Genomic DNA, 26232 nt, shown 5'->3' with positions numbered 1-26232 from the left:
ACATTTTGTTTGGAGGCATTCAACATACTGGCGATTACACAGCTTATTAATGTTTACTAGGCGAACCAAAAATGAGACAGAATGTCTGGATACATCGATATTTATACTACGATTCCAGTGGTTAACACCCTTACAATTATCCACGTCGTCTATCATATGTAGCCATGAGCGCTTATTGTAGTCATATACAGGGTGTTACAAAAAGGTGCGGCCAAACTTTCAGGAAGCATTCCTCACACACAAAGAAAGAAAATATGTTATGTGGACATGTGTCCGGAAACGCTTAGTTTCCATGTTAGAGCTCATTTTATTACTTCTCTTCAAATCACATTAATCATGGAATGGAAACACACAGCAACAGCACGTACCAGCGTGACTTCAAACAATTTGTTACAGGAAATGTTCAACATGTCCTCCGTTAGCGAGGATACATGCATCCATCCTCCGTCGCATGGAATCCCTGATGCGCTGATGCAGCCCTGGAGAATGGCGTATTGTATCACAGCCGTCCACAATACGAGCACAAAGAATCTCTACATTTGGTACCGGGGTTGCGTAGCAACAGCTTTCAAATACTTCCATAAATGAAAGTCAGGAGGGTTGAGGTCAGGAGAGCGTGGAGGCCATGGAATTGGTCCGCCTCTACCAATCCATCGGTCGAGAATCTGTTGTTGAGAAACGTACGAACACTTCGACTGAAATGTGCAGGAGCTCCATCGTGCATGAACCACATGTTGTGTCGTACCTGTAAAGGCACATGTTCTAGCAGCACAGGTAGAGTATCCCGTATGAAATCATGATAACGTGCTCCATTGAGCGTAGGTGGAAGAACATGGAGCCCAATGAAGACATCACCAACAATGCCTGCCCAAACGTTCACAGAAAATCTGTGTTGATGACGTGATTGCACAATTGCGTGCGGATTCTCGTCAGCCCACACATGTTGATTGTGAAAATTTACAATTTGATCACGTCGGAATGAAGCCTCATCCGTAAAGAGAACATTTTCACTGAAATGACGATTGACACATTGTCGGATGAACCATTCGCAGAAGTATACCCGTGGAGGCCAATCAGCTGCTGATAGTGCCTGCACACGCTGTACATGGTACGGAAACAACTGATTCTCCCGTAGCACTCTCCATACAGTGACGTGGTCAACGTTACCTTTTACAGCAGCAACTTCTCTGACGCTGACATTAGGGTTATCGTCAACTGCACGAAGAATTGCCTCGTCCATTGCAGGTGTCCTCGTCATTCTAGGTCTTTCCCAGTCGCGAGTCACAGGCTGGAATGTTCCGTGCTCCCTAAGACGCCGATCGATTGCTTCTAACGTCTTTCTGTCGGGACACCTTCGTTCTGGAAATCTGTCTCGATAGAAACGTACCGCGCCACGGCTATTGCCCCGTGCTAATCCATACATTAAACGGGCATCTGCCAACTCCGCATTTGTTAACATTGCACTGACTACAAAACCACGTTCGTGATGAACACTAACCTGTTGATGCTACGTACTGATGTGCTTGATGCTAGTACTGTAGAGCAATGAGTCGCATGTCAACACAAGCACCGAAGTCAACATTACCTTCCTTCAATTGGGCCAACTGGCGGTGAATCGAGGAAGTACAGTACATACTGACGAAACTAAAATGAGCTCTAACATGGAAATTAAGCGTTTCCGGACACATGTCCACATAACATCTTTTCTTTATTTGTGTGTGAGGAATGTTTCCTGAAACTCTGGCCGTACCTTTTTGTAACACCGTGTATAAAATGTTAATGATCTGTATGTTGTATGCAGTAGCAGATTGTTTTTTTCTTTTTTTCTCTTTTTTCCAGATAGCAGATAAAATTTAACACCGATCATTTAAGGATAAACTGTTTTATGCACGATTTTGATGAGGAATGAACCGGATGTGTGTTGTGTTATGTTGCAGTACGTGGGGCGCAGTGTCCTGTGAGATGGGAAAGGCGTACGACATCGTCCGGTATCACGTGGCTCCACCGCTGCTAATCGCCGGCTTCACATGTGGCGTTCAATTGCTTGCTCTGGTTGGCGCCGGTCAGCCCGCCACACTGTCCGCCGCGCTCTCGCGCTGCTGGGGCAACACGTTTTCATGGACGGCCGTAATCCTCTTGCTGAAGTGGGCCGCACTCTCCCTCCACGCGCCAGGCCCTTCGAAATACGGGCCGCCCTCGAGCGACAAATCCAGGCCACTCTACACGGTATGCCTCACTCTACTCCTAACTGCCTGGAAACGCGCTACTGCTGTAACGGCAGATAGCAGTTGCAGGATTTTTAATTTTATCTCATGTTTCTGCTGCGTTCGACGGATCTAGCGATGAGTAGCCTTCCCGTGCTATAAGAATGGCTCAACGGCGGGGCGGGGGGTATTGAAGGAAGCGGGCCTTAGGCATCCGCCAATAAACCACAAGCAGCTGCACTATGTTATCAAAACTGTCCGGAAACCCTCAGAAACAGACGTTTTTCGTATTAGGTGCATTATGCTGTCACCTACTGCCGTGCACTCCATATCAGCGACCTCAGGAGTCATCAGATGTCGTGAGAACAAAATGGGGCGCTCCGCGGAACACACGGACTTAGAACGTGGTCAGGTGATGGGAAGTCACTTGTGTCATACGTCTGTACTCGAGATTTCCACACAGATAGATCCCTAGATCTACTGTTTCCGATCAGATAGTGAAGCGGAAACATGAAGGGACACGAACAGCACAAAAGCGTACAGGCCGACCTCGTCTGTTAACTGACAGAGACGGGCGATAGTTGAAGAATGTCGTAATGTGTAATTTTCATGTAGGGCGCTTGCACCACTTGTTGTTTTGCGTGGCACTATCACGGCACAGGCCAACTTTGATGTTTTAAGCACCTTCTTGCTTCCCAGTGTTGAAGCAATTCGGGGATGGCGATTGCCTCTTTCAACACGATCGAGCACCTGTTCATAATGCACGGCCTGTGGCGGAGTGGTTACACGACGATAACATCCCTTTAATGAACTGGCCTGCACAGAGTGCTGACCTGAATCCTATAGAACATCTTTGGGATGTTTTGGAACGCCGACTTCGTGCCAGGCCTGACTGACCGACATCGAACCTCTCCTCTCCTCAGTGCAGCACTCCGTGAAGAATGGGCTGCCATTCCCCAAGAAACCTTCCAGCATCTGATTGAACGTATGCCTACGACAGTGGAAGCTGTCATCAAGGGTATGGGTGGGTCAACACCATATTCAATTCCAACATTAGCGATGGAGGGCGCCATTGACTTGTAAGTCATTTTCAACCAGGTGTCACATAGTGTAGTCATATTGGAGGGGCACCTGCTAACGCCAGATCAGCCCGCTGCCAGCTTCGCCACTTAGCACTAAGCAAGGCTGGAGGGACGGACCTCATCTCCGACGGTATGCTTCTACACTTGCCGTTGCCAGCTGTTCACAACCGCAATAATGAGGATCAGCAGCTAGGCTGCAGTATGGAATCGTGCAGAGATCGAAGCTATCACCGAGCCTGTAACAGACGTACGATCCCTATGAAACTGTCTGCCCGTAAGCCTAGTCTCTCGAGTATCAGAGACGTTCTAGAGTCTCTTCCTCCGAAGTCTACTAGACCATGTGGAAGCTGAAAACTTTACAAGATGTTCAATTCGGAAAGGGCACTCTCAGCTCACCAAGTATTGCGCTTGATGGAGGATGCAATGGAGGCCTTCGACCACCACGAGTTCTTTGGAGCCTTGCCGTTTGATGTCACCAGAGCTTTTGACTTCGTGTGGCATGGCTGTTTAACTTGGTAATACACGCAGTCCAAAAACAACACGTGAGACTACTGGATGACTACCTGGATGGCGTATGTACGTGGTGCCGACGTCACTTCCATGTCGTCAGCGTACCGCAAGGGTCGTGCTTGGGCTAATATTGTAGACGTTATACACGGCAGACATTCCCATGAAACCACAGGTGAAGCCGGCCTTAGACGCTAATGACACGGCCTTGTGAACCGAGAACTTACATTCACAGATACCGCAACGAAGACTTCAAGCAGTGAGAGATCAACTCCGTGACGGCTATTTTTCAACCTGACCAATGCGCAGGCCATTATCATTAATAAGAGGGTGCTGAGTACTACCCACCTACGGGCTTATGTACGCGACTGAAAGGACGGTGTCGAGAATCTGCAAGACTTTCTACAAACAGATTGTTAACTCTCCAAATATACACATTAGAATCCTCAGAGACAAAGGCGACTTCTGGCTCACTCTGATGTGGCCACGTCACCTTCGGAACTAACGTGGTGTAATAATAAAAAAATAAAAAAATAAAACATTAAAAAATAATACTTCGGTAGCAGTAATAGGGTCCACCATATTTTACTGCCATACATAAGGAACAGACACAAAACCATGCACGAAGAATGAAGGGAAAATACAAAGTCTAGAATTTTAATCTTACACTGAGGTGGCAGAAGTTATTGGATAGTGGTACGCACAGATATAAAAGGCGCTAGTATCGCTTACACAGTGCATGAAAGAGAAATTCGTTGGAGGATCTGACATATACAGGCGATTCATGTGAAAAGGTTTCCGACGTGATTATGGCCGCACGACGGGTATTAACAAACTTTGAACTCGGGGTGGTAGTTGGAGCTAGCTGCAAGGGACATTCCATTTGGGAACTCGACAGAGAATTCAATATTCCGATATCCACAGTGAAAAGGGTGTGGCAAAAATACTAAATTCCAGGCATTACCTCGCACCACGGACAAACAGTGGCCGACCGAGAGCAGCGCCGTTTGCGTAGAGTTGTCACTGCTAATAGACAACAAACGCTGCGTGAAATAGCCACAGAAAGTAATGTGGGACGTACTACGAATATATCCGTTAGATGGCAACGGACGACCGACGAGACCGTCTTTGCTAACAGCACGACATCGCCTGCAGCACCTTTCCGGTGCGCGTAACCATGTTGATTGGTCCACAGACGACTGGAAAACCGTGGCCTGGTCGGATGAATCCCGATTTCAGTTGATAAGAGCTTGTGCTAGGTTTCGAGTGTGGCGCAGACCTCACGAAGCTATGGATCGAAGCTGTCAACAAGGCAATGTGCAACCTGGTGGTGGCTCCACAATGTCGTGGGTAGTGTTTACATGGGAGGACTGGGCCCTCTCGTCCAGCTGAACCGACCAGTAGCTGAAAGTGGTTATGTTCGACGGCTGGGATACCAATTGCAGCCAATTTTTATGTGTGACAATCCACTATGTCGCTGAGCCACAATTGTTCATAATTGGTTTGAAGAACATTCTGGACAGTTGAGTGAATGATTTGGCCACTCTTATCGTCCAACATGAATTCCAACAAACATATTTGGGACGTAGTCGAGCGGTCAGTTCGTTCACAAAATCCAGCACCGGCAACATTTTCGCAATTATGGACAACTACAGGGACAGCATAGCTCAATATTTCTGCAGGGGCTTCTGGCGACTTGTTGACTCCGTGACACATCGAGTTGCTGCACTGCGGCGGGCAGAAGGTGGTCCGACACGTTGTTACAAGTTACCCCACGACTTGTGTCACGTCAATGTAAATTGGAAGTTAAGAGTTACCACTACTGAGGCGACGCACACGCCGCTTCAGTTCCACCCCATCCAGGAGTACGTAGGCAGCGTATGGGACACGCTGAGGAGATACACATGAGTTTTGAAGGACTCCGTCCCTTCCTGCATTTGCCGCGAAAATACCCATCCACCGAGCTAGAACGGATCAGCCACGCGCCTATGCGCGCGTCTTCTTCCAGAAGACCGTGTAATTACGAAAACGTCACATACGCACTCTTGGGACCCGCGTGGAATGCCTGAATGTCACGAGATAACCTCAACTACTCCGTATGTAAAGTTTCAGTACCACTGATAACGAGTAAGACAAAACAGAACACCAGCACAAGAGAGGGCAACAGACAGTTCGGACGCAACAGCAAGCGCTGGACTACGGAAAAACCGGTTATTTGTGCATCTTCCTTACGCCAGATCAGTTGTTATGAGGTGCTTACCTGGATGTGACTCATTGCACGCTATCCACATAGCATTTGCCTACACCTGCCTGCGGACTTGGATTTGGAAGTTGTTATACCGCTAGTCGACGTCCGCCCTTGTCTGTTGACAGTGAATTGTGTTGATATGAAGGGAACGATCATTCCAAGCAAAAAAGTCTAGCGAACGTGGACTCTAAAGTGTATACCTTATGAGGTACTGGTATCTTCGCTACTGTGAGACACGTCTCTTCTAGCGAGCAACAGCTCATACCGCTTCAGGTATGCATTTTAGAACCCATGTTAACTAAACAATTTTTTCTTGTTTTGGATGTATACTACCTCATCCCAAAATATGTAAATCAAAGAGCGTGCAGTAGAGAAGATTTGTTTCACAGTATCGAAGATAAAGAAATGATCATAACTCTTAAGGATCGCATTTTAGAGCCCATGTTTACATCCACATGATTACTCTGCAATTCACAATCAACTGCCCGTTAGAGGGTTCATCGCATCTCCTTCCAGGTATCTGTTACATTATTACTCTATTAAACACTAATATTCAGTACATGGAATCAAATAAGCAGAAGTATTATCAAAACCAGTTACAAGTTAAATGCATTTCGAAGTACAAAGTATTGGAAACACAAATTTACATTTTGGCGGTAGGTGGAATTGTTAAGACGTTAAAGAAACTCAGTTCATTTGCAACTATCACATGCTCCACGGCAGGAGCGGTGGCAAGGGAGTGGGGGGCTATGGGGGCTATAGCCCCCCCTCCCCCCAAATGGAGTATCATATTACACTGGATAAAATGACTTCAGAAATCAGAGAATATATTACTTCAACAGATTCACTCATTTTGTTAATAATTATGTAGCAATATAGGTTGCAATGTATTTGAAATACACTTTAACAAAAGAATAAGAGCGGCAAATAGCTTACTATCTAAACCAATAAATATTATTTAACTTAAAATAGGCGTCTTGTTATTTATTAATACACATTGAATGAATATTAATGTACGAGTACCACTTACAATAATCAAGAAAGCTGAATATGCCGGGTATGCCTACCAACACTTAAATTGCTGACCCCAGGCAAAAACATCGAAATCGCCGGACATCTGGGTCAAATAGTATTATGTTTCCGGGCACAAACATTCGGTAGACACGTTTTTACCCTGAACACCAAATTTTACCACTTTTTCGGTGGAGGACCCCAACTCTCCTTCTGTTAAACGATATTGCATTCCCCCAAACCCCTCCACCCCCCTCTCCCCCCTCCATTAGCCCCCCCTCCCCCCCCCATTGACCGACTTCTAGAATCGCCCCTGTTCCACAGTAAGATACCATCTTCTGTTTCAAGGTGCAAGTTGGTGCACGATCGAGGAAGCATAACGTTGCTATCCGTATGTTATATAAATAGTTCTAAAAATACATAGCGTTTTACTCACTATAAAATTATGTAACTGACATTAACAATATATTTGAAATAGTTTTAATATATTACACAGAGCTTAAATGTGTATAAAGCGAAATATTTACAGATGCTGCAAACACATCCTGAGTTCCTAGGCACACTATTCTCCTGTATGAGCTAGCTAAAAGGTTGCGCCTCTCTCAGCCATAAAGGAACCATTGTGAGGTGACACCTCACATGTCAGCTCTTACTGACATACATTTTTTTAATAACCAAATAAAATCTGAATTTGCCCCTGGGCTCAATGCTCCTTTGCTTTAATTCTTAGGCTTCAAAAGGACCATGAAAACAGGATTCATTGAGGAAAGTGCTGTGATCGTCCGACAACAACATCAAAAACTCAAGTTTTGCTACTTTGAACCGCTGCGTGGTGCTCACGTGATCAGATCGTGACAGGCAAGTGGAGACACCACTCTCATGGGACACCAGTATGACTGTCCGGTCACAGAGATACATTAGAGTGAGATGCGCCTTAGGGATACAGTGAATGGCGTGTGGTCACAGTTAGGAGTATGTGACAGAAATCTGAAAATCACGTCGAGGATGCAAGGAAGGCTAGTACTGTGTTCATGTCAATGTTGCCCGAAAACAGAGCTCGTTACTGGCGTGCTTCGGGAACCATTGCTTTGGGTGGCTGTAGAGAAGAGATCAAGACACATTTTTAGCATGAGAGCAATAGGGTTCAGTACTGAAGAACAGACACTGAATGACATAATTCTTTCAGCAATGTTATACGATCAGACTATAACAAAAATAAAACTGTAGCGCAAAAAACGATTGGTAGTATCTTAAGCTGATCTCTTGTTGTACACTGCTACCTTTTCGCTTGGGACCGTGCCCACTAATACATCAACAACCTTTTCTGATGCATTATTATACAGTCGAAGGATGTTGTACAATGTCTCCAGTTTCTATTTTCCCTCAAAAATTGCTGCTATGTTGATGGGATTTAGTGAGTCCCTCTTAAAATCAGTTTTTGCTTAAGTGTTTTATGGTTGCAGATCTACTCCAGGAATTTCAACTAATCTGTAAATAATGGTCCGTTTCATTGAACTGGGTATTATTTTCTCCTGAGCACTTCTTTGTGTATTTCTACACTTACAAGAGTTAGTCATAAAGTTTTAATCAGCAAAACGAAAAAAGAAACCAAGCTGAAATCAAGAAACGTGGTGCTGGTGCTAGTCCTCATATTCACCTTTCATTGTGATACATTTTTCGCCAACGATAGATGATTTAGTGGAGACCGTACAACACCTCAATTCTGTAAGCCCTGCATCGGTGGCTGGGGCTTACAGTTTGGCTCTGTAGCTCACCTTGCGACTTCTAAAGCTTAATGTCCCTGTCTGTGCAGTTGATCACTCTCGATTGGGTTCCATTAATGAAGTGGTGATGCAACTGTTGTGACTGTGGAAAAATACAAGTCTGCTATTCCGCGAAGGGTGTGTACATCTGTTTTAAGGGATGCCTACTACTTATTTAGTGCACAAGTTCTTGCCAGAGCAGTGTTAAAATTACATGAACAACATATTACATAACGTTACACATGCCTAGCTACTTCATAAATCAGTACTGACACTTATGAATAATAATAATGTTGGTCACACTTTATGATCACGGGATCTATGCCAACGACCAGTATCACTATTCTCAGCATTTAACACACCTCAGCTCAAAATACTAACAATTGTGATCCGTGATCTAATGTACAGGGTCGGCCACCACAAGTCATCTCCCCTGTCAGTGACTGTGAAGCACTTTGACTAGTCAAGGTCAGGAAAAAGGAATGCTGCCATGTATGGAAATGCTCTGAATAGCCAATGAGATGTATAGACGCTGTCTTCAGGTGAACTTACTGGCCTTAGCACCCTACCAAGGCGCCGCAACAACGTGATATTCTAGCCAAATAGTAGGGCTTGTGACATATTGCACAACATTATGATTTGCTCAGCGCCAGTTTGCTATAACTGTTATACCCCTCCCCCCCCCCACCTTAATTTTTTTCAAAATGAGAAGTTCGCAAAAACAATGAAAAGTTTGAACTCAATGAGTCGCAAACCGTCTTGCCAGCTCCTTTACTAAGACTGTAGAATATTTCCTTGTTTGTTAATCAAATTAACATAGTTCGATCGGGCTTAAATATTACCTTGATCTTGTCTAATTACCGAAATACCGTACAGTAAGCTAACTCTTACAAGATAAAACACGTCAAGTGCCATAACCTTATTTCCCAGAAACTTCGCTCAGAGAAGTAGGAGTGTAAATAAGCAAACACGTGTCTCAGCTCATCCGTACATACTCGACTGTTTCTGTGGAAACGACGATCAGAGCTTCAGACGTTATTTATTGTTGTTGTTTTTGGGGTGTACAGGCACTTAACGGCGACGTTATCAGAGTCATTACAAATATTAAAATAAACTAATATGAGTAAAAGGGGTAAAAACGTTGGCACACTGACCCTTGCACTCACTTACTCCCACACTCCCACACAGTCACTCCATGTTACACTCCGTAAAACAAAGGAGTGAAAGGTGTAACACCTGGGATGAAAAAAGAAGTAAAACGATAGAGGAGCTAAAACAATGGCACAGGGATATGTGACTAGCTGACCATTTACAAAGAAAGCATGGGTGAACCAGTTACACATTAAGAACATCTCCGTAACCCGAAATAATTTAGATCCGTTTTAGGATGCGAGAATCTCAGCCGAAATGGTGGACAATGGCTAGCGTCGCAGGCTCTCAGTTTTGCACCCTTTGTTCGAAATCCGATTATTGTTTATATTTTTATTTCATTTATCTAACCATGTCTGTAAAAGGTAGCTGTACTTATCAGGTTTGTGGCGTTATATTAATTGTAAAATTACATATGGGTTTCACAATAAGAGTCATACATTTATTAATATTATATAATATACGAATGTATTGTATTTTCAGGGGTTGCAATCTTTTTAAATTCTCATATTCTTATATTTCATTCTTATATCTATTCTTATATTTTATTCTGATGTTTATATTTCAGGAAGTTATGGTGCATTCCCTTGGATGGTACCAATCCTAGAAACATTCCAAATATAGAAATTCGGAAGACCATGAGCATCGCATGAGGGCAGGTTTACCACAGTGACATTCCTTTGTATGAATCTCCCTCGGGAAAGAAACGTCGTTAACACTGCTGAAGATTTCATGCGTTGGCAATAATTTCGCGGCAAACCACGCATAATGGATCCGTTTACCGAAAACTGGCTCCTCCAGTTGCTAATGAATCAAGGTACACTATTGGAATTTCACCGAAAACTTTAGACAAATTTCTCTCTCTCTCTCTCTCTCTCTCTCTCTCTCTGTCTCTGTCTCTCTCTCTCTCTCTCTCTTTTTGTGTTCACCAGACATAAATTAGTAGACGAGAAAGGATATTATTTCAACATGCAATGGAAAACATAAGTATAATAATCTTCTACGGATATGTGTAGACAAATGAAAAATAAAATAAAAATAATAATCAAGTTTCGAACACAGGGTGCAAAAGCGTGAAGCCCCAACTGTACCATCACTTCAGCTGAATTATTTACTGGCTAAAAGGCACATAAATTTACCGAACACTTTGACTGTCGACTTCTCAGAAACAGTCAAGTATTTACAGGTGGGTCAAAGCATATACTCGCTTATTTTCACATCTCTTCCACTGAGCGAAGTTTCTGGAAAGTCGGGTTATTGCAGTTGCCGTGTTCTCCTCGTTAGTTCTAAGATTATTCATGTTATATTTCAAAATTGCCTATAATGTTGACAGCTCTCTTAGCACAATGATGCCCATATTATTAATCGCTACCACTACTCCTTCATTACTTAGTCCTTTGCTATCCTCTTTAAACTAACGTTTAACTTGTCATATAATGAAACACAAAACGTAACTGTGCACACATATTTCTGTACCTTGCTGTCTTTTTGAAAAAAGGCAGTCTTTTCACATTAAAAATAGAAACACTGCTCTGATGTGAGTTGAACTGGCGTGTTCTTCCAGCTTAGGATGAGTTGATATGGCATTGTATGATTTCTTCCCTCATTAATGCTTCAGTGCTCCTGTGATATATCACTTCATCGGTGTATCTTGTTCCCATGATTTGAGCTTTTTACGATTATTCCACGTAAATAAAACACATTAATTAGTTAAAAGTCATTATAAAGCAAACCTGGAACATAATTACATGTTTTATTAATTTTTCACATATTGTATAGCTATCATAATATTTAAGCATATTTGCTCCACCTCTGTTCTGTACTTTGGTATCTTGGATGCTGTCATCAAAAAAGTTCTTATACATCGTTAAGCATCCATCAGTATAATCTCATCTTAGAATGCTTTTCAGCCTATTAAGACTGAGTTTTGTATTTCTACCTAGCGGGAAGCACCCTCAGCCACCTGCTCTTCTGCCCTATATTCATTTTTGTAGGCTCAGCCTCCAAGTAGTCCCACTAAGGGCCAGACCTCCTGGTGGCAGCCAATTCTCCTTTCGCTTGGCCTGCCATGTCACTGGCCCGTAAACACACCAATCTAATTAGCGTTCCACTTCGTCCACTGCTCCGAATCCACTAAAATGGATAAAATGTTTTGGCTGTACACATTACAGAATTATTGTATTAAGAAAGTGAGTATTAATACGTGCTTCGCTAGAATGCAGGCAGCCTACATTCCGCCTATGAAATTTTGCTGTCCCACAAGCAGTTTTCATTCGGTTCTCTGTGCCCACAACTCTTATAAAAGTATTTTTGCAACTTTTCACATATATGTAACAGTTTGCATTGGTCCTTTGTTGTATATATTCTTGAAATCACGTAGTTACTACTCGTAATGCATATTATCACATCTGCAACTTCATTCCTTCATGTAATGAATGTGACGTTCATTGTTGATAAGATTTTCTGCTTTATGCCTTACTATCTTCCTCTCTTATGTCATAACCTTTCTGTATGTTATCTCATGCTTACTTACCAGCTTACTTTTCTCCTTTGTAAATTAGTGGCAGAAACATTCTTCGCTTAATACACTTCTCTTCACATCAGTCTGTTAGAGGCAGAATATTCATCACCAACTAAATAACTTCTGAATAAACTCTTTATTATCATGTGGTGCACTGCTTGTCACCTATTTCCTTTAATATCGTTTACCATTTTCAATATTCTTTAATAAACTGAGTTGTTTCCTCAGCTGGTTACCTATAAGACTCAATAACTTGCCATTTCTACATTATGAGACATTTTTCTTTTCTTAAGACAGGTCTTGATCTTTTATCACTTATAATGTGTTATTAATGAATCTTTTGTTTTTTCTTTCTGTTCATCTAAACACATTCATCATGCTCATTAAGTTCTATCTGATGGAATATGTGTTCATCTACATGTCTGTATACTGGTCATAGTTATGTAAAGCATACTGAGCTCTTGTTTTAGGATAGAACAACTTTTTTTTGCCCTGTTGTAAATATCGTTTACCCTATGAATTTTATCCTGCACATATGCTATTCAAGTTACACCACTCTTGTTACTTTTTCTTTTGGACATCTTTACAAGCTATATCTTATCTTGAAGTTTAGGTCTTGTTTGTTATTTACACATTTTCTAGTATATCTTCTCAATCTAAGTTTTTAAAAATAACTAGAGAAAAATTAGCTTTACATTTCATAAGACTGGTAGGATACTTGGAGAACGCCTGGTCATACATAAATGTATATGAGTATAAATATGGCCAGTGTGTTGGGCCTTCTTGCATTTGAAGTATATAGTTTGCATAGTAGCATAGAAAACCGCTTGGGGTCTTATTGTCAACTATTACAATATCTCTTTAAGTCTACAATATTGTACGCCCTTTTGCTTTATTTCGATCCACAGGCTACAATTTCTTTGCATTAAGGTGAGCAATACAAACTAATTTATATGGTCCTTCATGTATCTCATAGAACTTTTCGATCAATACATTGATCTTGAAAGATTTGCGTCTAGTCTCAACTAACACAGAATCACTTATGCTGAATGTTGCCTGTGATCCCTTATTTTTCTCTTCTCTGCCTTGTTCTTTGGTTTTTGGAACGCCTGATTCCTTTTCTCGTCAATTGTGAGACCCTGAGTTGGGGGGAAGAATAGGGATTCTCCAATTATGTTGGTTGGTTTCTTACCCATTAACACTTTAATAGTATACATTCCTCTAGTTGAATGCGATAGCTTATTCATCACTCCTTCAGTATCTTTGATATACCCATACCAGCTGGAATGCTTGTTAGAGCAATAGGTTCTGTAGCACCCAAACGTGATATTTCTGAAATACCTTGTATTTTGTTGTTGCGAGTAGTTTCAGCATATTTACCGTCGCCTGTATGTCTATTTTCAGTTATCAATTCACCCTGTTTGTCTGGAGCATTTCACAAAAAGCTTTCCCTCGCAGTCTATACTTTTACCCTTGTATACTTTTTCCTCTGTTTTACTGTACCCATTTTTGCATTCAAATTTACATAGAGTTTAATGTTAGTAAAGTCTATCTTAATTCCTTTGTTTATTAACCAGTTCATGCCTAGTATTACCCTTTCAAATAAATGTGGTATCATCACAACTGTCTGCTTTATTTACGTTGTCCTGATGTCTAATGGAATCTGTATTCTTATTAGCTTACTTTTAGCTTCTATTGCAGTGATTATTGTTACCCCTTGAATTGGTAACTATGGGACTGCATTACCTACTTTAATCCTGTCATAAGGGTTTTGTATTATTGTGCTGTTCTATGTTCCTGAATCTACCACTTGTATCACATTCACTTTGTATTTCTGAATCTCAGTAGTAGGCTGATACGCTTCAGCAACTTCTCATTTGTCCTCTGCCATCAGTGCATCTTACAGAATCAGTGCTATGAGGAAAACCGAGGTCATCACACATTTAACGCAGTATTTTGAGCAACTGTATATTATATTTAGAAACAAATTAAACATGGGAAATAAAACTTCGTTTTTTAACTGAAAAATTCGAAAATTTTTGCTAATGAAACTTGTTTTCTACCATTTAAAATACCATGCATTTCTGCAGGTCACCTAATTTGTGGAAATAACTTTTTCGCTTTCCAATGGCTGAAGAACACTTTCTTAAAATTTAACTCTTATAGAGTATGGCCTGTGCAGGTGACTTACTTATATCAACGTACCCTCGGTCAGTGAGTTCTTGGAATTTATTGGCCATAGGTGAACGTTCCCAAGAAACCTACAGACACGTTTGTACACCTTAATGACAAAATGTCATTATGACTAGTTCTTGGGTAATGCAGGTATTTGTAGTTTCCATAATTAATTGCAGCAATATGCAAGAAGACAATGCTGCAGAGCTATATTTTGAATGTTGACGAAGGGTATGGTAATTAAGAATTAAAAGCTTGAGCACACTGACGTCACAAAGGAATACCTAAGTTGCAGAGTTGCCCAGTTTTACAGAATCAAGTTTTTTTGCTGTTATTTTCAGCTGAATGTACGAATGCAATTGCTTGAATTTGTAATTTTTCTTTAATAGAACAAATAAGTTGTTTAGTGGAATTTTTAGTTGCTTCTGGTTTTTCTAAGATTGTGCTTGCTATTCTCAAGAATCTTTTGCTTGTAATCAGTTTATCGCTTATTTTCTATTAAAGAATTTTCAGTTGGTACCCATAATTCCCTGAGAAACCTCATCATCTTATCTTCATTATCAGTAATGTTTACTACCATTCTCTCACTTGACAATTCAGCCTCACTATCGACAGCGACTGTGTTTGGTGATGTTGAGAGTTCACTTCCATGCAGTATACTCATTTCTGACCCACGGTTGTCAGTAGACTGCACTGTGTTGCGTTCCGGTGCTCTACCAGCTGTGGGTGTGGGCTTTTAACAGAGATGAAAGTGGCAGGCCGTAAAATTTACAATGTCTGGCCATCTGTTACGTGGAAGGCCTCCCTCCTCGTCGGGTGAGGTAATGACTGTCCCTCTCATAAGAGCTTCTCTCTGCTGTTACACCAGATGCAAAGGGTTTCGGCGTGCTGCGAAGCTTCAGCTGTCGTCTGCTCGATGCCTCGTGCTTGATGCAATGTTGCTATCTTGATGCGAGGCGTTGCAAATATAATCTCGAAGTCCTCTTTTTCATAGCACCAATTTTTGAGATAGCACTCAATTCACGATCACGTTCCACATCCATTGTGTGCATTTCCAAAACACTGAGAGCCACTGATCAACACTGTTACATAATTCTGAGCTACAGAAAAAAAATTGGCAAGATTACTTCCAATAATTATTGTTTAGAGATTCACACTTATTCAGTGTTCTACTGTTCACAGGTCTCTCAGATCTTGTGATCTTTACTATTATTATTAATTAAATCACCGTAAAACCTCTGAAAATCACTGTCCAATGGACTGAAGTCACAGAGTCACTGCTACTGCTAAGTCACTGTGCGTTATCAGTTTCAGTACGAGCCTTCACAGTCACAGTCAGTCAAAATCGCCCCTGCAGGGAATGCCATTTACAACTCCTCTGCTCTATAAGCCATGCCTTGATTGCTTGGAGGTAACAGCATGACCATATGATCCCAGTAGCTGGATATGTTCAGCATGGGACACACATGGGGGGGGGGGGGGGGGGGGGGGGTCTGTAGCTCAGCTTGCGTATTCTAAAGCTAAAATCCTTCTAGGCGGCAGAAGATCACGCTCGGTTGTGGTTCAGTTTAGGAAGTGATGCAACAACTATTGTGGCTGTAGGAAAATATGACCTTACTGTTCAGTTAAGAGCATGTATATTTATTTCAAGGGATGCCTATCATTTATTTAGTGCTGCAATTTTTTTATATTTAATCGTGTCAGAAGCATCATACATAAAATCAGAATGATTAACACATACATATTAAGCATATAACAAATACAAGAAGAGTATAAAAGTATACAGATATATAAGCAGGTTCAAGTTTTTTTATTTTATTTTATGAAGTCTTGGACCATAACTTGGCCAGGTCCAGCGCTTCCGGGGTGGCATTCATCAAATCCTTCATGGTGCAGGTGCTTGGGCACAGCACATACTGCGTGAGGTGGGTGGTGGTTTGAGTGTGTCCACAGTCACACAGTGCCGGTTCATTTGAGAGGCCTCATTTGCGCATATTCTCTTTGGATCGTGTGACACCAGAGCGCAGCCTATTAAGTGATTTCCATATCGTCCATCCTTCCATATGGCCGGAAGGTAGTTCTTCGTTTGGGATTAACCATTCTCGAAGGTACGCGTTTTCTCTTCGCCACATTACCAGTCTCGCTTGCTGCGTTGTCCCGAAGATGTTTTATGCTGCGTGCAGGATGCTTTTTCTAGATTTTAGTCGACGGCGGGCTGGCTGGCGTTTGTACAGCGGGTGGCCAGGTGAGGTCACCGCCTTTGTCTTTTCCTTCCTGGCCGCTACTTTCCTTTTAATATCTGGTGGGGCCACGCCTGCCAGGCAGTAAAACAGTGTTTAAATTGCACACACAAAATATTACATAAAATTTCACGTAACTGTCTACTTTGTAAAACAGTACTTGTCCCTCGTTAATACTAATGTTGATCACACTTCATGGTCACGGATTTAATACCCTCGTATGCGAGTCCAGAATGCTACACAACACTGCGCCACCTCCCTCTGTCAATGATTAACTTTTATTTCCATGTGTTTCTTCAGATCTAGAACATTTCATCTATCTGTATGGTCATGGGTACTATCTATATTAACAGGCAGATTAGTAAGGAACTTTCAACTTTCAATGCTTTGAAGCTTTAAACATTTAATAATTCTTAATTGGGTGACGTTCTTCTGTAATTAGATGATAGTCTGGTATCATTCTGGAAGAAAGTTAATAATACTAGGGCTAAGTTCTGCCGAACTGGTGAGTAAGTTAAAAAATCGTTTTATACATCTTTCATCTCACAAAACCATTTGTTCTGTTAACATGTTTTCTTCTCTTCACCTCAAATGTCATCACATATTTTCAGTTTAGGAATGAAGACTGTTTAATTTGGACATGATCCTATTCCACAGCCATAAAAAAGGGGTTAACAATTTACTCAGCGCGCAGTGAAGTTGCATATTTGAATGTTTGTGGTGTCACACAAAATATTTGCAAGCTAGGACGAATGAAAGGGGACCGCCTTTTACAGATACAACTAAAATACATTAGAGATTAGGTAGGAACTTGAATGGGACGCATTTGTCCATCAAGATCCATACAAAGTCCATCTTGGAAGATCGTACTACTCCAGTGCGGATCCGCTCAATAGTCATCTAGAACGCCAGGATTCAAGACTGGGTTGAAAAAATTTGTTTTCTTCCCTCCTAACGGCGGCTTGTCTCAGAATCATATCTCTATATTAAAAGAACTGAAATGCTCTCCAAGATATCAACACCTCCACGTATATTGTCTCCATAAATGTGAAGTATTGTAATTTAGTGCTTTTAAATTCTGCGTTGCTAAAACTTGCGGCTCTGATGCAGTATTCAGTTCTTTCAGTTTCGAAATTGGTTGTTAATTTCTTCTTCTTCTTCTTCGTCTTCGTCTTCTAAATAGCGGAAGGCTTTACTTGATATGGTACTTGAATTCTGTACCCATTAATCCATCTTTTATTTACTGTACAACGTATCTTCTTCCTCCTTGATGTTAATGGACCACTCTTTTAGATTAGCTCTCATTGGACGTCTTCTGCACTCGTTTCCTTCATACATTTCTATAAGCTACTATATTTTGATGGGTAGTACGGTCTGAGGTCTCCTGTCAGCTACAGTTTATTTTTATTTATTTGCAACATGATCCGTTAGAATATTTGTAATACTGCGTATTTAGGATAAATTGTTCTACAAGGTATTCAAAGGATGAATCTAATTACAACGAATTGCAATAGTATGGATGAAAAGTGTACAATTAATTATACTGGTAATGGTAAACGTCTGTATGATCCATATAAGATTTTCAGGTAAAGCATTTTTTTTTAACTTCAAGTGACATAGTTATTCATATGTTGTGGAAGATAATTATATTTCAAAATTTGTGAATTTCGTTCGAATATAGCGCTACTAAAACTAGTTTACCGACGAGTATCGGCCCACTTTTTCTGTAATAGTCTTCCTAAGTATGTCTCTCTCATTATTAATATCACGGTACACCCATCGACTGTTTGATCGCCCTATGTGCAGGTACAAGCAGCTCTTGGGGCTAGTCTGAACCGATGATAGTAAGACATTAATTTTCCGTTCCCGATTAACATTTTTGCAAGGTTGTAACTTAGTTGAAAGACGATGTTGAATAGCAGGAAAAAATCTTTTGTGATCGCCCCTTTTATAGTTTCACCCAATTCTCTTTACAACAGCAAATAGACACACTTATTTACGTTAGTTGCTAGTTAAAGATCATCCTCACACAAACGTAGTAAAAGCCTCAGAATTTACTAGTTCTTAAGAAAATCCTATACCCGGATGAACTAAGCGAATTCACGATGTCGATGAGAAGTTCTTTGTTTTAGAGAGCAGAAAACAGGAGAGTGCATGTTTTTACGCCGTAGAAGACAGTCCCATCATTACATTACTGTTCTAATGAAAATAAAAAAGAAAATGTGGGTCCCAAGGTTCCAAGCGCAAGGAAACTGATGTAGTGAGATGCGTATGCTGTGAATAAATTCTATGAATCAGCGCAAATGATCTCCGCAGGTGACAACAAGTTGGAGAAAAAAAGCTTAAAAGTTTATAGGCCTAATCAAGCATGTCCTGACCTGTGGCTAGGACATCTAGATTCAATTTTATGGCAACAATCCTGCCGAATTTGAATCCGTTAAATTCTTCTTATAGGTTTATATCTTTGTGAAACAACTTGTTTATACCACACTCTCACCTTCCGTTACGACTTGCCGTCACTGTTCAAGAAAGTTGTATCTACGGTGCGTATTTTAGATAATGGATGAAGGGATAATTAGGTGGCACAAATACCACTGTGGAGTTAAAGATTCGTTCTAAAAACACACCTACTTTCGAATCCCTCGTTTAATAAATTTACATATGTCTGAGAAATCCATGGTTCCTCTTTTCAAAGAAAACTACTTGTATTTTTCCGAAATCAATGATCTTTCTTCCTACCTGATTGCTATAATATTTTATTCAGGAAAAATGCTGCACTAGTCTGATTCATATAGATTTTATTTTACATACTTATTTTAATTTTGTTTTCCTCTTCACTGTTATTTAAACACTATTGTTTCATGAGGTAGCTGTATGTAAAGTATTAATTAGTTATTAATAATAAGCAATTACCTCTAAACGTGGTCTGGTTAAGACAAATTCATTTTTCACGACTCAGTGTCATGTTGAAGGTGACCCAGATATGCTGTACCTATAATTTGTTAGAAATCTTTTTGTTTTTTTTTGTTTTTTGGGAGAACAATGTATTTTTGGCAAGCCGTTAATGTCGAATTGAATGATGGACGTCATATTTCCTTTAATCTGCATGACACTGAAACAAAAGGAAAGGAAGATGAGGCTATCATTCTGTCAACAACAAGGCTATTACAGCAGGAGCACGTGTTCAGGTTAGACATGGATGATGGAGAAAACTGAAATCGTCTCTGAGATTGTCATAAGTCATTTAGAGAAACCACGGAAAATCTAAGTCTTGATGACGAGACTGGAATTTGAGCTTTACTTCTTCCAACATACGTTTTAGTGTGTTGGGACGGAGCCATTTCGTTGGAGTGAAAAATGATGAAACAAAATCAACTTGAAAATATCAAACGAGATGACGGTACAAAATTACTCTTTTCCTCCCAATTTACGAACAACGAAAATTTAATTTTAAATACACCCTCCATCAAGGAACAAGGCATATCACGAACGTCGTAAATGTGTTCCAAACAAATAAGTCATCCATAATTCATTAGATATAATTTTTTTGCTACTGTCATGAAAATGCATTTACTTAAAATAAGTAGAGCAAGAAAACTTCTTCCTTACTGCGTCGTTGAAAATGTTTTAAACTCATCCCCTATTTTCCAAAATTTGTTTCGTTTTCCTTCACACGTTGTCCAGTAAGTGCAAGTGGGAATGTTCTGATTATATCACCGAGTCAGTAGAATATATCATTATATTGGTCAGAAAGCTCTGGTCAACGATATTAGTTTTTTTACGCTCATCTCCTCGGAGTATTGCAGCAATTTAAATCAGTTAACAAAATCAAGTCTTCCGGTCCAGACTGTATACCAGTTAGGTTCCTTTCAGAGTATGCTGATGCAATAGCTCCACACTAACAACCACATACAACCGTTCGCTCGACGAAAGATCTGTATCCAGAGTAGAAAGTTGCGCAGGTCACACCAATATTCAGGAAAGGTAGTAGGGGTAATCCACTAAATTACAAGTCCATATAATTAACGTCAATATTTAGTATGATTTTGGAACATATTGTGTTCGAACGTTATGAATTACCCCGAAGACAACGGGCTATTGACACACAGTCAACACGGATTTAGAAAACAGCTTTCTTGTGAAACACAACTAGCCCTTTACTCACACGATGTGCTGAGTGCTATTGACAAGGAATTTCAAACTGATTCCGTATTTCTAGATTCCCAGAAGGCTTTTGACACTGTACCACACAGGCGGCTTGTAGTGAAATTGCGGGCATATGGAATATCGTCTCACTTATGTGACTGGATTCGTATCGCCCTGTCAGTGAGGTCACAGTTCGCAGTAATTGACGAAAAGTCATCGAGTACAACGGAAGTGATGTCTGGCGTCCCTCAAGGTAGTGTTAATTGCTGTTCCTTACCTATATAAACGATTTAGGGGACAATCTGAGCAGCCGTATTAGGTTGTTTGCAGATTTGGCTGTCGTTTTTCGACTAGTGAAGTCATTAAAAGTTCAAAATAAATTGGAAAGGGTTTTTTAAAAGATATCTGTATGGAATAAATATTGGCAATTGACCCTAAATAATGAAAAGTGTGAGGTCATTCACATGAGTGGGAAAAGGAAACCTATGAACTTCGCTTACACCATAAATCAGTCAAATTTAAAAGTCGTAAATTGAACTAAATACACAGCAATTACAATTACGAACAACTTAAATTGGAATCAACGCATGGAAAATGTTGTGGGGAAGGCTAACAAAGGACTGCGTTTTATTGGCAGGACACTTAGAAAATGTAACAGATCTACTAAAGAAACTGGTTCCACCACGCTTGTCTCATCTTTTAGAATACTGCTGCGCGGTGTGGGACGCTCGCCAGATGCGATTGACGGAGTATATCGAGAAAGTTTAGAGAAGGGCAGCACGTTTTGTATTATCGTGAAATAGGAGAAAGAGTGCCACTGTAATTAACAGGATTTGGAGTGGACATCATTAAAACAAAGGCGATTTTCGTTGCGGCGGTATCTTCTCACGAAATTTCAATCACAAGCTTTCTCCTCCGAATGCGAAAATATGTTGTTGCCGCAGTCCTACATAGAGAGAAACGATCATCATAATAAAATAAGGGAAATCAGAGTTCGCACGGGAAGATATAGATGTTGGTTTTTTCTTCACGCTGTACGAGATTGGAATAATAGAAAATTATTGTGAAGGCGGTTCGAGGAACCCTCTGCCAGGCACTTAAATGTGATTTGTAGAGTATCCACGCAGATCTAGATGTATACGACGATCTCAGTTCAAAAACAGGAGTTGACAGCATTCCATCCGTTTCTCAGAAGATTTCAGGGAATAAGATGTCCATCATTCAGTTTGTCCATATCAGTTTTTCTAAAGCATATTCGTTTGATAAAACTCAAACGTACTACTTTTGGAAATTAGAGCTGGTGTGACACGTCAGAACCACTCAAAATAAATTGCTTTTCCGATTGTTCTTCAGTGCTCCAAATGGTTTTAAACGTCGACGTGCTCCTTCGTTTGTACTTAAGGTCTTTCTATTTTATGCAAATAGATGGATGGTTCCTATTATAAAACAACGGACGAATAACTGTCCCGTTGTCATCCAACTTGAACTGTAAGTATGTAACTGCCTGTATAGGATTGTTCGCAAGTACTTCTGGGGTTTCAGAAAATGATTGCGCGAAAATGAAAGATAAACAGAAAACAGACACATATGAGTGGAGGAAGCACCTCTCCAAGGTTTTGAATCACATTACAGACGCTTAGTACGTGACTCACATTACAGATACTAAGTGCGGGCACAGTTTGTGATGCGGCTTGCATCAATACACAGGGAGTTTATTGAAGACGTTGTTGGAGTTGCGCTGTAACAAAACTACGGTTCGGGAGCTGTGGTACACTGCTTAAGCGACGTAGTAAATGGTAGGATTACCGACAGAATTGGTAGCAGAGGTAGGGAAAGCAACATTAATGAATGCGTAAGAGAGAAACTGGGTGCCGACCATTTTTCTTTGTTTCTTTGTTTGTTTGAGTTGCGCATAATTAGAATAGCGCATCATTGAATGTTAATCTGTTGTATATTTTAATTCCTTACACACTAAAAAATTGCATTTCGTAAGTAGTAGAAGTTAGTTGATCGTGTAACTTCTGTGATTTTATGTAATCAAAGCAATTATTTTTGGTACAAGTTTATATATATATATATATATATATATATATATATATATATATATATATATATATATATCTTGCAATATCTCTCTGTTTAAAGTTGCAAATCAACAGTTTTGGAATAAAACCTGAATTAAACATTGAGAAGTTCAGTTTTGCTATAAATACTGTTTATTTTTTAGTGACAGACAAGGGGATAAGTATGTAGAAAAAAAATGTATGTTACGTAGCCATTTATGTTCCCTCACTCAGTTTGTAGATGGTTTTAGGTGTTAGGGGAATCTAGTAAGACAGTGATAGCAGATGTAAAGTAAGCGATCGTTATTAGTTGATGCCTAACGTAGAAGTAACACGGGTACGACCTTAACTGAGCAAAGCTACTAGGAAAGCTACCGTTGTCTACCCATATTTCCGATAGTATAAGATAGTCAGCGGTATTGTTACAACTCTGTTAGTGACACAAATTGCCCATGAAGGCGCGTCAGCAGCCTGCTTTGGAAATATGTTAATTAGCTTACCCGTCTGAAGGCGGATGACTTGTTTACGTGTACTGACGTACCTCCCTCCTAGTGCAATTACACCACGGCGCTTAACTTGGAGAGATGCTCTATCCACTGATATAAATTATATCTCTCAAACTCTCCAAGCTTTCGCGCAGTTACCTTCTGGAGTCTCGGAGGTATTTACGAATATCCCTTGTATCTGCCCCCTCCTTCCTGATTCCAGTTATTGTCCACAATAAGCAAAGTCTTTTATGAAAAATTTGAGAGGAGCGAAGATTACAATAAAATTTCTAGTTTACTTTGCTTTTCGTGTAGAGTTGGCTCCAGGTCCTCTTGTCCTGAAGCTGAAATTTTCACATTTTAGGTCTTCATGGTTGAATTGATCTAAATAATTTTGAAGATCGTTGTTGCAAAATTTTTGTTGTCACGTTCATATATTTTGTCACATTTTAGTATATCATAGAGTGTTTTGAATTTTCACATTAACAAAGCTGAAATTACATTGTTCGCGTAAAATACAAAATTACGTCCGACCGTATCAAAGGCATGCTTACTACTCACTCTGCTGTAATAACCACATTCCAAAGGGTTTACAATTTTTCTTGACAAATGAATTTCTATCAATTTCGATTATTATTTTATAAATGAATCCAGAAATAAACATAGTAAACAATACTAGATTGCGTAATTAATAACAGAAATTTTAAGTGTGCCAAATAATTCGTCATTTCAAATTTTTCTAAAAAAATAATTTTAACTGTACATTCAGAACTAGTATTTGTCGATAATAACATCCAAAATAAAGTAATTCCTTTTCACAATTGTTAGTTTGGAATATAACATATTGTGTATAAAATCATACGAAAGTTTTGACAAACGCAACTGAGATAATATTGACCTGTTCAAAATTCGAAAAATAATACTGATATCGTCAGCTACTGTTGAGGAAAAGTAATGCTAGAGGATGATGTCCCATTACACCCTGCACACGAATTCCCCTTTTTTTTTTTTGTTCTTAAATTGCAGTACTACAATATGTCCGATATATCTGTAAAATCGATCTGCAGATGGGTAAAACTACTAGTACGACATGTGACGGGTATGTGTTGCAGCTCAACGGCGTAGCGTACTACGTGACAACCTTGCTGGCGTTCTCGTGCCTGCTGGCCTTACGGCCGGACCTCGCCGACGCAATCCATCAGGCGCACCCGGAGCTGGTGGGGACGCTCAACCTGGTGGCTCTGGCTCTGTGCCTGTGGCTTCTGATCGACGGCAAGCGTCGCGGCCAGTGCGACGACCCCCCGCGGCCAATAATGTACGAGTTCTTTCGCGGCATGCAGCTTCATCCCAGGTAAGACGACGCCGCCCTGCACTTGCCGCCTCTAGTGACTATATAAATGACGTCGTTTTGAGGCGAAGGAATCGTCGAGCCATGTTCAGAGGGCATTTTCATCCGGAAAGAAAGTTCGTTGGAAGCTGCTCGATAGGGAGCGGAAAAGGTGAAAATCTGAGGGCACAAGATCAGGCGAATAAGGGGGTGCACAATTGCGATGGTTGTTCAATAAGTAATGCCCTGCAGTAAAAAAAGCCATTAATATACATAGACAAACGTCCTTGTTGTTCCTTTACATCTGATGTTTGTTCAGTCCGTCGGTGAAGTTTAGAACCGTTCTGGCAGATGGCAGAGCCGTAGTACAGTGTAAAAATGGCGTTTACATACGACTCACGTTACAAGCAACGTGCTGTTATTGAATTCCTGTGTACAGAAAAAGAAACCGTGGTGACCATCCACAAACGTTTGTGTGCAGTTATGGCGATGCTGCAGTTGTTAGGAGTGCGTTTAGGAGATGGGTACAGAAAGCTACAGCCTCAGGAAATGCAGAAATAGAGCTCCATTGTCAGCCCCCCCGCGGGACGTTCTGTCACAGCCACTGTTCCAGATTTGCTGAATCGCGCGGATGCCATTATTCGTGCCGATCGGCTTATCACAACTCGATAATGGGCTCTGCAGTTGTCGGTCAGCATTGGAAGAGCGTCTGCAGTGATCGAGGCCCTCGTATATTCAAAGAGGTACTCACAGCGGACTACAAGATTTAAAGACAGGCCATTTCATCTAAATTGTTGGAGCGTTTTGAGACCGACGTAGAGGCCTTTCTCTCACGGATCGTTAGGAATGACGAAAGCTAGGTGCACCACTTTGCGCCGCAAACAAAAGCCAGTCCATTTAGTAGCATCATCCTCATTCACCACAAAAGAAAAAATTCGGGACAACCTCCTCTGCCGGAAAAGTCGTGGTGACAGTCTTATGCGTCATTCTCGTGGATGTGATGCCAAGAGGGTCAACCATCAATTCAGAGGCATACCTGAAGACTGTGAACAAACTCAAGAACCGTTTCCGACGTGTTCGATCGGACAAGGATCCAGCAGAAATCTTGCTCCAACACGATAATGCACGCCCACACACAAGTCTGAGAACTCGGGAATACATCACCAAATTGGGTTGGACATAATTGCCACATCCACCCTACAGTCCAGACTTGGCACCCTCCGACTTCCATCTCTTTAGGCCGCTTAAAGATTCTTTACGAGGAACACACTTTGAAGATGACGAGAGTGCCAGTCATGCAGTGAAAAACGT

At 40.8% G+C, this 26232-nt stretch overlaps 1 protein-coding gene across 20 annotated transcripts in view; it reads left to right on the top strand.

Annotated features, from left to right (window-relative positions):
- The window catches only part of LOC126299110 (uncharacterized), a 285821-nt gene that overhangs the window by 194654 nt on the left and 64935 nt on the right, over positions 1 to 26232 (top strand). For 19 of the 20 annotated variants that reach the window (XM_049990801.1, XM_049990795.1, XM_049990804.1 and 16 more), the window contains 2 exons: positions 1938 to 2226; positions 24707 to 24945. In XM_049990801.1, the coding sequence (XP_049846758.1) occupies positions 1963 to 2226; positions 24707 to 24945 (503 nt within the window). In that variant the 5' untranslated portion in view covers positions 1938 to 1962. Of the gene's footprint in view, positions 1 to 1937; positions 2227 to 10548; positions 10782 to 24706; positions 24946 to 26232 lie in introns of those variants that run through there. The other variant, XM_049990810.1, reaches the window with a different exon arrangement.

This window comes from Schistocerca gregaria, chromosome X, assembly GCF_023897955.1.
Source record: "Schistocerca gregaria isolate iqSchGreg1 chromosome X, iqSchGreg1.2, whole genome shotgun sequence".
Classification (NCBI taxonomy): Eukaryota; Metazoa; Arthropoda; class Insecta; order Orthoptera; family Acrididae; genus Schistocerca; species Schistocerca gregaria.
Note: the sequence above shows the minus strand (reverse complement) of the source record. Positions and strands in the feature narration are given on the sequence as shown.